At 41.4% G+C, this 15313-nt stretch overlaps 2 protein-coding genes across 7 annotated transcripts in view; one reads left to right on the top strand and one right to left on the bottom strand.

Moving 5' to 3' along the window:
* The window catches only part of SLC24A1 (solute carrier family 24 member 1), a 51046-nt gene extending 44803 nt beyond the window's left edge, over positions 1 to 6243 (top strand). For both annotated transcript variants that reach the window (XM_055536738.1, XM_055536739.1), the window contains 4 exons: positions 2254 to 3018; positions 3733 to 3822; positions 4815 to 4981; positions 5994 to 6243. In XM_055536738.1, the coding sequence (XP_055392713.1) occupies positions 2254 to 3018; positions 3733 to 3822; positions 4815 to 4981; positions 5994 to 6243 (1272 nt within the window). The remainder of the gene's footprint in view (positions 1 to 2253; positions 3019 to 3732; positions 3823 to 4814; positions 4982 to 5993) is intronic.
* A 5409-nt stretch (positions 6244 to 11652) lies between these two features.
* DENND4A (DENN domain containing 4A) overlaps positions 11653 to 15313 on the bottom strand; it is a 118880-nt gene continuing 115219 nt past the window's right edge. For all 5 annotated transcript variants that reach the window (XM_055536733.1, XM_055536732.1, XM_055536735.1 and 2 more), the window contains one exon: positions 11653 to 12770. In XM_055536733.1, coding sequence (XP_055392708.1) covers positions 12634 to 12770 — 137 coding nt within the window. In that variant the 3' untranslated portion in view covers positions 11653 to 12633. The remainder of the gene's footprint in view (positions 12771 to 15313) is intronic.

Raw genomic sequence — 15313 nt, forward strand, 5'->3', positions numbered from 1 at the left:
TGTACTCTGTTTGTGAGTCTCTCTGAGTGCCCCTGCGAGGTGGTGAGATTCCGGAAGGCAGGATCCGAGTCTGAGTGGTCTCTGTCCCCCACTGCTCCCCTCCCCTCCCGCCCCAGAAGCACAGCTCTGCATGTGCTCAGTGAGGGCTCAGTGACTGACAGGAAATGTACATTTAGTTTACAGATTCCAGCCCTGACATTCTCTTCTACTGGATACCCAGAAGCACTCAATTATATCTCATCCTAAGTCAGCAACTTTGGGTTCAGTGTCTAAGACATCTTCAGTGGCAGCATGCGTGTCCTGAGTAGGCCAGTTACAGCTGGCTTAAGTAAAAGGGATTGAGAGGATACAGAGGTGTCTCCCGGGACCCCAGGTCAGGAAGTGAAACTTGGTCCCACAGTGAGTTGGACCTAGGCCTGGCAAGGCACCTGTGGCCCTGCTGGCCTCCCTGCATGTCCTGCCCTCCCTCTGTCCTTCTCCGTGTGCAGGCTTTATCACTCCTGGCAGCTGACTCCATTGCTTCCTTATTAGCACACAGAGACCTAAGCTACTACCCCAGTCCTCCAGTCCACAATGTGATCAACCAGTGACTGGCTCCCTGCTTCAGAAGACAGCGAATCCGTTCAAAACGGGGCACAGATCAGGGGTCAAACCTACGTCTAGTCAACTGTGGCAGGGAGAGTGGGGTGCTTTGACTGCAACGTGGGTGAAGGAGCCACCTGTCAGGGGCTATTGGGGTTGACAGTTCTCAGAGAAGAGGGTGCTGTTAATTTAAATGACTTGTCATTTTCTCCAGATTAGCTTGGGGAATGGAGGGCAGGAATTATTCATTCTCATCTGAAAGCACAGGCCTCATGGATATTAATATTTGGCTTCTTCTTTGGGTGGTCTGAACCCTGGCTGCATATTAGAATAATTGGGGGAAACTAGGGCCCACTCTCAGCCAGTGAAGTCAGGATATCTGGGGTGGGTCCTTCAGTCTTTAAGTCCTCGAGGTGATTTTAATATGCAGCAGAGTTTAGAATCACTGAGCACCCCCTGGGGATTGGCAGTGTCATGAAATTTGTTATGGACGATGTACTTCATGAGCACACAGCCTGGGTCATTTACTCAAGGGATTGGATCAGCACATTGTTATAAGTTATTGGGAGCCTAATCTGAGGACCCTAAGAATCAATGGCTTTTAGAGCATGTGGAGTCAGTCCATGGTACCCAAACACATCTACAGATGCACTTATTAGACGTACCTGGCAGCATATAAAAATAGATTCCTGGTTTTCAGTCCTAGAGATTCTACTTCAGTTGGTTCAGTGGGGCAAGGAAATCTGTATTTCTAATAAGCTACCAGGTTTGGGAACCAAGTATCTCATTCAGTCCTGGCATTTGGGGAGCAGGGTGGCTTGATGGTGAAGAGGCCAAGCGCTGGATGATTCACAAATCCCAGCTTCATTACTGACAAACTGTGTGGACCACAAGCAAGCTTTTAACTACTCTGTACCCTTCTTCATCTGTCAGATGGGTTTAATTCTATCTGTATGATAAATTAATTGACTCAGGAAACCTACTAAGTGTGAGTTGTTGTTATTATTATACTACTTAGCATGATGCCTGGCACATAAAAACCCTCAATGAATTGGTATCATCATCATCATTTTACACATATAATATAGCAGTTGAGTTTTAGATGGATTCAGAATGTCATGTAACCACCAAAACATATCATGCCATTTTAGGCAACATTAATGGAAGCATCGTATCTAAAATAAGGGGCATGATAATCCTGTTGGATTCTGTGAGGTGTTATTGTAGAAACCTCCTCATGGGATATAAGCTAACTAGAATGAGTTCATCAAGAAGGGGAGGAGGCTGTAGCATGGGGAACCATAGAAGGACCTGGGAATCTTCAGCCCAGGGAAGAGAGGCTGTCTCTGTGTGGAGTGTTCTTTGTGGCTCCAAAAAGCAAACCTATACACAGAGGGTGGACCTTTGGTATACATTTTGGACTTCAAACCAGTCAGAGTTGTCAGGAACTGCTGTACGTGGTGCGTTCTCCATCCCTAGAAATGATCAAATAAAGACAGGACTGGGTAGGAGTGTTGTAAAGGGAATTTTGCTGAATGACTGCACTTGTTTCTTCCTCATACTAAAGCTTTTAGATACATTCTGAGAACAACAAAAAAATGGTGGGGAGAAACAGGAAAGGGAACAAACAGAGCTGTCATTTCCCATTAATCTGTTGGTTTTGGATTGCAGGGAGTAGGGGCCGAAGCTGAGAACGCAGGCGAAAGGACAGGTGGCGAGGCGGAAGCTCCTGCCGAAGGTGAAAACGGAGAGCGAAGTGGAGGCGACGCTGCATTAGGAGCTGAAAGTGAAGGAAAAGCAGAGAATGAAAGTGAAGGTGACATCCCGGCAGAAAGGAGAGGAGATGATGAAGACCAAGGTGAAATCCAGGCAGAAGCTGGTGAAGTGGAAGGTGAAATCCAGGCAGGAGAAGCTGGGGAAGTGGAAGGTGATGAAGATGAAGGTGAAATCCAGGCAGGAGAAGCTGGGGAAGTGGAAGGTGATGAAGACGAAGGTGAAATCCAGGCAGGAGAAGGTGGGGAAGTGGAAGGTGATGAAGATGAAGGTGAAATCCAGGCAGGAGAAGCTGGGGAAGTGGAAGGAGAAGATGGTGAAGTGGAAGGTGGTGAAGACGAAGGTGAAATCCAAGCAGGAGAAGGTGGTGAAGGCGAAACTGGAGAGCAGGAATTGAATGCTGAAATTCAAGGTGAAGCCAAAGATGACGAGGAAGGTTTGGATGGTGAAGGGGGAGGTGATGGAGGTGACAGTGAAGATGAAGAAGAGGAAGATGAAGAAGAGGAAGATGAAGAAGAGGAAGATGAAGAGGAGGAAGAGGAGGAAAATGAGCAGCCTTTGTCCCTGGAATGGCCTGAGACCAGGCGGAAGCAAGCCATTTACCTCTTTCTCCTGCCCATTGTGTTCCCGCTGTGGCTGACGGTTCCCGATGTCCGGAGGCTGGTGGGTTTGCCCAGCTGTCCCCAAGTCGCCTATCCTTAGGGAAGCTCTGGGGCCTCTCCGCATGCCCACTCAGAGGGAGATGACAGGGCAAACCAGCTTGTCGGGGCTCAACCACAGAGGGTCTGGGATGGGACCTGCAGCTCCAGAGGGGACCGTGCACCTGAGGGACATACTGATGGACTTGGGAGGCCCTGGAATGTGTGTGTTTCCACCACCATAAGCAGCGTGAAATAATCTCTCCTTAAATTCTCAGTTTCTTGATTTGAGTATGGGAATGATGCCACTGCACACCCTCTGTATTTCATAGTGACACTGTGAAGACCTAGGGTTATAAGTGCTATTTCTACCCTGTATTCCTGTTTATAGGGAAAGGTCTGACTAACGTACTCCACCCAAAGGGGAACCATATTCTGTCTCTGGGTCCAGAGAGGGGCAGAGTGGGGAAAAGTTGAAGTCAAACCAAATAACTAGATTGGCTGGTCCTAGTGCAAGCAAATAGCTCTCTTCATTTTGTCAGTGCTGAACCCCCATCTCGTCTCATCTAGAGTGGGCCACTAAGCCCATCCTTTTCTAGGTCCTCACTGGAGACAGAGGTCAGACATCTCCACATCATCTCCATCACTCCTCCCACAGATCTCCTGGGGCTCTCTCAGAAGGGCCAGAGCCCTTTAGCCTCTGCAACTTATTTCTCTTCCTTTTCAAACTTTCAAACAGGAGGCTAAGAAGTTTTTTGTTATCACCTTCCTGGGATCCATCCTGTGGATAGCCATGTTCTCATACCTCATGGTTTGGTGGGCTCACCAGGTGAGTGTGGGGCAGGAACTAAATCCTGCATCCGTGGGCCAAAAGGACTTTTTTCCTTCTGGGTGAATTTCTGGCACCCAGGGAATGGCGAGCACCAAGTGAGTTTGTAGTTCATATATTGTTTGTAAAGGTGTAAAAGTAGACTTTATACTCCAAGGGGTGCAGTACTTTTCAAGCAGGGCTCTTCTGTCCTCTGTTCACACTGCCATCTGACAGAAGGCCCTTCTGAACCTGATCCAGCTGACCATTCCTTATTAGCCTTATTCCCTGCTTTCTGTCCTGCCTTGGCCACTTCTCTCTACCTGGTGAGACCGTACACACTCTAGAGAGCAAGCTCAGTTTCTCAGTTTTGCCTCCTTCCTGGCATTAATTAATGTTCTTGAGTGCGCATGGCTTTTCTCCTCTACCTGGAATACTGCACTCAGCGCAGTTTTATCACTGTTTACATGCTTTTCTCTTTTCTTCCCAGCCGTTAGTTTTGCATGACCCCTACCTCACTCAGGCCAAGGGAACATTAACTCTGAGCAAAGTGATGGTTTTGCACAAAATAGTATATGGTTGGTGCTTCAAAGAGTAGGGTCAGTGTTGCACTGTCCATACTTCTGCCTCCAGCCTCTAAAAAGTTCCTGGCACATGGCAGGTGTCTGTGGGTCTGGAAATGGAAACATACATGAACAGGCCTTTGGAGGAGCAGTTCTTCTGGGAAGGTAGAGTTGTTGTGGTTGGAATAACAGTAAGTGGTAATCATAGATGGACTTCAGTCAGGTTAGAAAAGAGCATCATCATCCTCTGAAGCCTTGAGCAGAGGCCCTGTTCTTTCTCTCCATGGCCCATCTCCCCAGCTGTTAGTTTTGCATGACCCTAGCTCACTCAGGCCAAGGGAACATTAACTCTGAGGAAGGTGATGGTTTTGCACAAAGTAGTATATGGTTGGCACTTCAAAGAGCCTCAGATTTTTCACCTGCTGTTGCCATGGTTTCTCTATTTACCAGGTTGGCGAAACAATAGGGATTTCTGAGGAGATCATGGGTTTAACGATCCTAGCAGCAGGCACATCAATTCCTGACCTCATCACCAGTGTGATTGTCGCTCGGAAAGGCCTGGGTGACATGGCTGTGTCAAGCTCCGTGGGCAGTAACATATTTGATATCACTGTGGGGTGAGTGGCAAACTGGCTTTTCTAAGGCATATCATGGCTGGAAAACACTGTTGGCTCTGTCCATTCATTATACATGGAATAAAACGGCGTTTATAGTTTCCACAAGGTAACCAAGTAGCCTCCTTTCATTCATCACAGCCAGAAGGATAATAGAACTAAAATGCTGCCTGAAATCTGACTGGAATTTATGGATAAACTGAAAACTGAAGGCCATTAAATTCCATTACCAAACACAGTCAAATGCTTGGCTCACTGACCCCCAAGGTGGTGGAGGTGGGGTTGGAAGGAGCAGTGACTTCCTGTCTTACTTCCTGGTACTCCTGCTCCTTTGCATTTGGACTCCTGCCTGCTCAGAGGTTCTAAAAAGTATTTTGTATAAATAAGTAAACGTTGCGTCTTCCTGTAGGGATTTGCCTACCCGCTCCTCTCAGCTCCGTAACAGCACCACGCCCGTTTTCACTTCCCCAGTCACCTTCAGGATTTGGGTGTGGCTGTGATTTTTTTCATTTGAATTTGTTTATGTGTGTGTTTGCAGGGTGGAGCAGGTTAAAGGGCTGAGGAGAGCCTGAACCACTAACAAGTGTCAGGAAATGTCCCGAGCTAGGCCTTATCGTAAGGATTTAGAGGGTTAGGTTAGTCATACAGAAGCCACCAAGTATGAAGAAAACAACTCAGACCCAGAAAACCTGTTTTAATCTAGGCTTTCCAGTTACTGTGAATAATGGGTACTTAATTTTAATTTCCCTGGACCTGAGTTTTCTATGGCACCCCACTCCAGTACCCCGCCTGGAAAACCCCATGGACGGAGGAGCCTGATAGGCTACAGTCCATGGGGTCACAGAGTCAGATGACTGAGTGACTTCACTTTGCTTTCCTTTTCTAACCTTTAACATGAATATTTTGTTTCTTACATTTGTGTAAAAATGCGTGCTTTGTAAGTTGTGCAGTACTGTTGTGTACATGGGCTGTTATCAGCATAAAGAACACTCACACTGTCTCTCCTGTCTTGCAGCCTGCCCCTTCCTTGGATGCTCTTCTCCCTCATCAGTGGATTGCAGCCTGTTGCTGTCAGCAGCAATGGCTTGTTCTGTGCAATTGTTTTGCTTTTTCTCATGCTCCTGTTTGTGATCTCGTCAATTGCATTATGCAAGTGGAGAATGAACAAGATCCTGGGCTTCACCATGTTCCTCCTGTACTTTGTATTCCTGATAATCAGTGTGATGCTGGAAGATCGCATCATATCCTGCCCTGTATCTGTCTGAGTCAGAGTCACTAGTGCTCAAAATGGACATCGATCAGAGACCCATGCCAGAAGTCACTGCACCTCTTGTCACATTAAAGAAAGAATGAACCTGACCTGGGAGAGGGAAGTGAGTGGCCAAGAACCTCTGATGTGGGTGTGATGGGGGCTGAAGTTTATCCTTGGAAGCACCTGCAGTTCATTGCGGATTAGGACTCTGGAGGGGTGGTGTTCCTACCACCCCTTCATGGAGGCCAAGAAGGGCCTGAGTCAGAGGCTTTTCTAAAATGAGATAACTGGGAGTGAGGGTTGGGACAGGCATCACAGCAATAAGACAAGCACCCGCGTGACAGTTCCCTGATTATTCCTGAAGCGCTGCTGATCCAAAACAGGCAGGTGTGGTCTCGCCCTCCTGGCCCTTGCCCCCAGCACATGCTGCAATTTGCTGTCTGCTCTTTTACTGTTCAGTGTGCGCTTCTATCAGGTTTGTACTCCTTACAGTTTAGTTACTGGTGAGTTTAAGGGGACGAAATCTATAGATAAAACAAAGTATAACAAGAATCAATTATCATTACACATCGTAGTCCGGTAAAATGTGTGTCAATGTTTTACAGCTTTTTCAAAGGAGAACATTTGCTCTCATTGTTGCATTTCTGAAAAGTAAGCAGCCCAAGAAATTAATAATTTGCTGTTCAGTTGGAAGGTATGGCTATTAGGGGAGGAAAACTATTCTGAGGGTCATTATACGTACTTACCCAAGTTTGTGTGGTCTCCATCAGGTGGGCACCTTGAGCAATTAGACATTCTAACAAAGCTGTCCTGGCTGGGCCCCACCCTCTCATATTCTCACTTAACGTGGGAGCTGTACCAGTGAGGGAGCAGCAAAGTAATTTTTTAAAAAGAGTCTAAAGTCAGTATATCCAAATCTGGTTTACAAAGCAAGAGATCCAGTGGGGCAATGCTATTTTTGTATGTCATCTGAGACAGGATTATAAAGCAGGAAGATTGATTTCTTGTGTGGATTACAATTGGATATTAAGGCGATTACAAAGGAGAAACACTTAACACAGTGCTAAGATGGAGAGGAAAAAAAGTGTTACTACCTTCAAGGTAGCTAGTGCAAAGGACACCTGTGTTTTTAAAAAATTGTGTGGTTAAACATTTCACGTGGAAGCTGAAATGCTTGTATATTAAATATTGCTGCTTGCTGCCTTTTACTGGCATCAAGTTAAGGGGCACATTAAAAATGAAACAGTGCTATGCCACTGGTTATGAAGCAGGAGGAGCTCAGGTGAATGCAGTTTATGACAGTAAATACGGCTTTAATTACAAACATGAGAGGATTCACCGAAGACTAGAAGATAGCTGGACAGATGTGAAATGGGAAAAAAAACTGAAACATTTTGGTGTTGAAGGGCTGTTTTCAAAGTACTTTAGTCCCTAATCCATCTTCTAAGATGGGCTGGTTAACTTAATTCATGGCCTCACTACTCCCAAGATCCACGTTGTTTGGAAATAGAAATGACTTTTACTAAATTTCAATAAATTGTGAGTCCCAATGATCTTTTATTTTACAAAAATGGATGTGTTCATGGCTCCAGAGAAGACTGATGAATGCAGGATCGTATTCAAATTCCACATTCTTAAATTGGTCATCTCCTGACGCTGCCGCACTGCCTGGTCTCCATACGCTGTGGCCTAGGAGCGAGAGAGGGCAGTGGCCACAGAAGGGAGCTCCCGGTGCCAGCAGCCTGGGCCGCAGCCTGGTCTCTGCCAGCCTCAGGGACGGCTCCTCCTCACCAACAGCCTGGGAGCCGATGATCTTCCCCAGTACAACTGAGTGAGAAGTGATAGACAGTGAAACGTTCTGTAACGATAAAGTGCTGGACCACCATTTAATGATTAAAATCAACTAATAATCGAATATCCTTTTCCTGATCAGTTTGCTAAGTTTCTGGCATTTATCTTTGCTGAGAAAGGAAGTTCTGACTTCACACTCTGAAGAAAAGGGTTAAGACACAAAGTGAAAGTTGGGTCTTGATGGATGAGCACCTGGTGGGGAGAAGGAGGAGATTGCAAGGAGATGGAAAACTTGTATAACTTTTAAAAGATCAATTTGTTACGCTTGAAATTAAGATTATTGTCATACATTACAAATCAATAATTTATTAAAATTGTACTCATTTAGAGGTTAAGTACCATCTTAAAATGTCAAGATAATGGTTAGATGGTCCTTTCATTTGATGGGTAAAATGACCTGTGTAGCTAGTTACATTCAGCCTGGAAAGTCAGACCTGTCATACATGAATATCTAAATTGGGAGAAAGTGGCTGAATAGATGATTTTCCCTTCATCCCTGTTGAGGTTGCATTTCCTTGATGGCCCTGGTAACAGGTTTGGGCCATATTTATAAAAATGTAAAACTCTTCCTAATTTAATGGGTAAGATTCTGTATAGTAACAAAAAAAAAAGGATATATTCCAAATGTTTTAAAATTAGTATATTTTTAAACAGTTACTATACATTTTGAACATTATATTCTCATATAGATCTGAAAATATTTCTATCAAATTAGAAGCATGGCCTTTTATGATACTATAAAGTATCATAAAAATTCTATATCCCAATTACTGTTTAAAGATTGAGTACCAAAAGAGGCAAGAATTGGAATTTAATATTTAAGACATAGCTTGGTAGATGCATTTGAAAAACAAGTTGGCCTTATGGCTCACAGAATATCCTTAGCTCTGGCCCCCTTTTTGTGGGAAAGTCCCGCTGCAGATGCAGCTTGCAGTGTATTTTTGGCCTGGTTACCATGAAAATATGAGATGAGGATGAGATGAGAGAGGATGAGATGGTTGGATGGCATCACAGGCTCCATGGACACGAGTTTGAGCAAGCTCCGGGAGTTGGTGATGGACAGGGGAGCCTGGCATGCTGCAGTCTATGGGGTCACAAAGAGTCAGACACGACTGAGCGACTGAACTGAACTGACCATGAGAAATACAGAGAGGGCCCATGATCAGGGCTGCCCATCCCTGTGGAGTCACTAGAGCCAAGCAGGACACCCTGGCCTAAGGCTGTCCTCAGGGCCTTCTGGGATGAGCCGGTCAATATGGAGAATTTCCTTTACAGAAAATTCCATCAGTTGCTCCAGTGGTTTTATCACAGTACTGTGTTTGAAGAGAAAATCTTTAAATGCGAAAGGAAAGAGCCATCCAAATGAAAGCAACTGTGGAAAGGCTACAGTAACTTTATCTGAAGAGTCTGTTACCATCTCACACATGCACATGGACTTTTTGAGTCAGACAGAAATTGCCATATTAATTTGTGCAATACTAACTTTGTAAATAATAATTAAGCTGGCAAATGTACTTACTCTTCAGAGAAAGAAGGTAGTATGAAGGGGTAAGAAGATGCCAAGCACTGAGGATATTAAGGTAAACTGACCTGCAGGCACCAGAGAATTCAATTCTGAAATAAAACTTAGACATATCTTAACAGGAAGGGCAGAGCATGCTAAGACTAGCACAAAGGCAGACCAAGGACCTCAACGAGGCAGGCTTTCCCTTCCTGCTCAGTGATAAAGTGCCTAACAGCAGCTTCCAAGTTCCAGTGAGAGAAAAATAAAGCTGGGCTACTGCACATTATCACACAACTGGTTACTTTCTTACCATGTACTTACAAAATATGTAGAAGTACAATATAACTTATATGTAGCACTGGCTAGTTGCACTAAAGTTAATTAATCACCAGCATAAAAGAAAAAAAGCTTATCACTTAAAATTCTGAACTAGCATTTTCAGGGGCTGTTTCTCCACGTACAAAAATGGAAAGATTTTATTAGAAAACCTTATAATAAATAAGCTAGTGGCTTTAGGATTTTAAAGCAAAAAAAATCTCCCCCCACCCCAATTAGAAAAAAAATCAGAATACTGCATAACTCCCTTTCAAGAGGAAAAAACTGAATATTCAAATATGATATACAAATGTGTGACATTCAAAACACAATGGAAGGAAGTAGTAAGTAGTAAACAAGTTATACCAGGACACGGCATGATTTATTTTCAACTAGTAAACATATAAACAAAACTAAGAGAAAATAAAAGATAATGTAGTAAAAGGGTATTTCTTTCCAACGTGATTGACCATAATTCTCTACATGTATGGTCAACAGAGAGAAAACCGAAGAAATGTTTGTATGGAGTTATTTTAAAGGATAATCTACATATTTTCTTTTGATCAGGATTTACCGCTTCCTATTCATGTTTTAGGTTTTTAGAGAGTAAATCTGTACAAATAACATTCCCTGGGGATTAAAAACAGGGGAAACAGAACCCAACCAAAAGTAGAAACAAAACTTGGTGTCGGGGGTGGGGGGGGAGGAGAAAAAAATTACTTTCAGTTTTCCAGATGAGTCTGAATCATAAAGAATGGGCTTTACTTTACTTTTTTTGGTTAGATATTTGAAATCAATAAACTGCTATTCATATATATATTGCTTGTGTTAAAGACAAGGTAATCAATAGTGAAAGCTGTTCTTATACAAAACAAAACAGTAACAGCAAAACAGACTAGAACCCTAGAATTCTGTTTGGATGGATGCTTGTCACCAATGCCAAAAGCCTCACCTATCAAATGTTTCTCTCATTGGATAATTTTCAAATGATTATGATTCTGAGACCGTAAGACTGAATTAGATTGTGAGTGTGGACCTAAATAGTAAAGAAGGATAAGACAAGAGTGATATTTACAAAGGAGAAGCAGATACATGTGCATAGCACCAGATTTTTCAAGTAAGCAAGTTCAGCCCCAAACTAACTGAAGTAAATTTTACATTTTTAAGTTTTCCCTATTATTTCCCAGAGTAGAAAGCTGTGAAATGTTTCAGCTTGGTGGTATTCACCAATGGGGTTTACGCAAAAGTGTTTTTTCTACAGCTGAATGGTCTCAGGATTTTAAGATATCTCCAAGTCTGAATGTCCTGAACCCTACCGGCTTTGACACATCTAATTTAGGACCATTCATTTTTTCCTTCTTTGACATTGGCTAGAGAATTCCTTCATTATGACAATGTACAAACACATACTACCTGAACATTAAAATATATAATTCTAATAGCTAAAGGATACCTTTTTTTAATCAGAAATTATTGAAAGACAGTGATCTTAGAAATGATGGGACTACAAGAATTTTTTAAGATTCTATTTAATACCCATGGTACTTAAACATTCAATTTACTGTCTTATTTCTGGATATTTTGGATTTAGATTTCATAAACCAGATTCAGAAGGCTTATTAAAAAAGCCAAGTTCCTCAATATGGGAAATTCTATCTGGCTGTCCTTTTAGTGAGCTATTAATTTTCTACCTTTGAAAAAATATTTTGAATATTTATATATAATATATATAAACAATACTCCAGTAGGTCATATTCCAGATAAATATACTATAATTTGCACCATACCCAATATTTTAGATATTAAAATAAAGGTAAAATTTGGGATAAACTGACATATTTCCCAACATAAATGTTCATGTAGAATATTAAAATTTAAATTGATATTTGGCTGTGTAAGCTATTTCCCCTGTGTATGGTATGCATCTAGTAGCAGTACAGAAAATTCTGGAATCATGGTATACTGAACCTGATTTTGCAGAAGCAGACTTAGAACCTCTCTGGCTTTCCTCCCACAAGGCTCAGTGAGTCCGTCTGGGCGACGTGCGCCCTGCCATGCCTCACCCGCTGCAGTCAGGCTCAGGAGTTCTAACGTGCGATCCTGGGGCAACACTGACGCTAGCACTGACATTTTGGAATCATTCTTCCAAGTAATAAAAAAAATATAGATATACATATAGAGATCTGCAGCTGCACTAATTACTTCACATAGCAGCAGACAAGGAAAATAAGCACTTAACTGCCTTGCTTCGTAAGTTTAAGTTCATTTTGTTTGCTATATTAAGTTTAAAAATTAAAAAAATATCAACTTACTATAAACAATTTAAAATACGTATAATACAACTTCATGGTCAAAACATTTGAGCAGTCTATGAAAACAGGAGATACTCTGATCTTACATTTGTTTATGTTCCATACATGATTTTTCAATCTGCCTCTTCCATAAAACAGCTGTCTTATTTTATGGGGACTAATTTTGTTTAGGGACTTTTTTTTTTTTTATCACAAAAATACTCGTTACCGGAGAAGAAGAAGAAAAGAAATGAGACATAAAGTGGCTCTTTCCCACTTGTCACTATTTTCTTCTTAAGACACTCTGTACATAAGCTATCTGAACCTCCTGAAACATCTTATAAATGTGTTTTCAAAAATCGAAGAAAAAAGTTTAGAGTCTAAAAGTGTTGTTTTATACACTGACTATACAATACATATTGAAAGTATACACACACATATCTTAAAGATAAGGTTCTCCAAAGGTCTTCCGACATTCCATCACCCCCGTGCTTGGCGGCCTGTCGCAGTTGTGGGTGCTCTTGACTTGACTGGGTGTGAGACGATCATATGCCATCTTATATTCTTTATCAAATGCATCTGTAAAAAGTCAGCAAGAAAGGCATACAGAAATTTATATTTGATATTATTAGCAATCAAGTTTTGGTAGTACTACAGAACCACAAAATTAGGAGCCAGGAAGGAATGTCCAGGTCATTTCTGCCAACTAAGGGACCACAGAATTTCAGAGCTGCAACGGGGAACTTAAGAGTCCACGGCATTTTTTTTTTTTTAAGTCGACAGTTTTGGAGTTAGGTTGCACAGACCAGTGAAATGTAAAGTACTAAGACATCAACTGTTTAAAATTCTTCTTTCCCAACTTAAAAAAATTTGGTGAAATACATATAAAGTTTAGCATCCTAACCATTTCTGGGTGCCCAGTTCTGCGGTATTACATACATTCAAAACGTTGCGCAATCATCGCCATCCATTTCCATACCTCTCTTCATCTTGTGAAACTGAAATCTATGCCCTTTAAACCAGCAGTCCCCAACCTTTTTGGCACCAGGGACTGGTTTCGTGGAAGACAATTTTTCCACTAACTGGAGTGAGGGATGGTTTCGGGATGACTCAAGCATATTACAGGTATTGTGCACTTTATTATTATTACATCGGCCTCACCTCAGATCATCAGACATTCGATCTTGGAGGTTGGGGACCCCTGCATTAAACAATACCCTTTTCCTCTCCCCCCAGCTCCTGTCAACTACCATTCTACTTCTGTCTCTATGATTTTGACTTCTTTAAGTACTTAAGTACTTCTTAAGTGGAATCATACAGCATTTGTATTTTTATGACTGGCATATTCCACTTAATGTCTTCAAGTTTCACTTATGTTGTAGCATGTCAAAATTTCCTTCCTTCTTAAGGCTGAATAATAATTCACTATGTATATATCCCATTCTGCTTATCCACTCATGCTTCAATGGATACTTGGGTTGTTGCTTCCACATTTCAGCTATTTTGAATAATACTGCTATAAATATGTGAGTACTATCACTATAAACATGTGAGTACATGTGAGTATATCTTTGAGACCCTGCCTTCAATTCTTCAGGGTATATACCCAGAAATGAAACTGTTGGTAACGTGGAAATTCTGTATTTAATTTTTTAAGGAAAATGCCATACTGTTTTCGACAGCAGCTATACCATTTTATACCACAACTAACAATGCACAGGTGCTCCAATTTTTCCATATTCTTACAAACACTTGTTTTTCTGGGGATTTTGATAGCAGCTATTCTATCTAATGGTGTGAGATGGTATCTCATTGTAGTTTTGATTTGCATTTCCTTATTAGTGATGTTAAGCATCTTTGCCATCCATATATCTTCTTTGGATAAATGTCTATTCAAGCTCTTTGCCCATTTTGCAATGGCTTGTTTTTTTGTGGTTGAGTTTTAGGAATTCTTTACATATTCTTGATATTAATCTCTTCTCAGATATATGATTTGTAAGTATTTCCCCCCCATCCTATGGGATCTCTTTTTACACAGTTGATACCACTTTTGATGCACAGAAATCTTTAGTTTTCACAATGCCCTATTTGTCTGTCTGACCTTTTGTTGCCTGTGCCTTGGGTGTCATATCCAAGATCTGACAAATCTATGTCATGAAGCTTTTGTCGTATGCTTTCTTCTGATTGTTTTAGGACTCACATTTAGATATTCAATCCTTTTTGAGTTAATTTTTGTATAAGGGTCCAAACTGATTCTTTTGCAAGTGGATATCCTGTTTTTCCAGAACAATTTATTGAAAAGAGTCATTTTCCCACAGAAGTGTCTTGGCATTCTTGTCAAAAATCATCTTTACCATAAATGTGAGGGTTTATTTCTGAGCTTTCTATCCTATCCCATTTGCCTATGTATCTGTCTTTATCCTGGTACCACTGTTTTGATTACTGTAGCTTTGCTGTAAGTTCTGGAATCGGTGTGAATCCTCCAGATTTGTTCTTTTTCAAGACTGTTTTGGCCATTTGGGATGCCTTGAGATTCCATAAATTTTAGGATGGGTTTTGCTATTTCTGTAAAAAATACTACTGGTGACTGTATGAAATCTGTAGATTGCTTTAGTAGCACTGATATATTAAGAATATTAGTCTTCTAATTTATGAACGTGGGGTGGGTTTCCATTCATATATGTGATTTTTAATTTGAGAAATGTTTGTAATTTTCATGGTACAAGTCTTTCACAACTTCCTAAGCATTTTATTCTTTTTGATGCTACTGTAAATGGACTGCTTTCTTATTTTTGTATTATTCATTGCTATAGAAATTAAGCTAATTTTTGTATTTTGATCTTATATCCTATAAACTTGCTGAATTTATTTTTTATTAACTCTAATACTTTGGGGGTTTTGTTTTGTTCTATTTCAGTCTGGTTTGGAATCTCTAGGGTTTTCTATATACAAGATCATGTCACCTATAAACGTAGTTTAACTTCGTTTCCAATCTGGATGCCTCTTATTTCTTTTTCTTGCCTGGCTGTTCCAGCTACAGTGTTGAAGTGTGGAAGCAGGCATCCTTTGCTTGTTCCAGATCTTAAAGGGAAGACTGTTTTTTATCACTGAATATTGTGTTA

The sequence above is a fragment of the Bubalus kerabau genome, chromosome 10 (assembly GCF_029407905.1).
Source record: "Bubalus kerabau isolate K-KA32 ecotype Philippines breed swamp buffalo chromosome 10, PCC_UOA_SB_1v2, whole genome shotgun sequence".
NCBI lineage: Eukaryota > Metazoa > Chordata > Mammalia > Artiodactyla > Bovidae > Bubalus > Bubalus kerabau.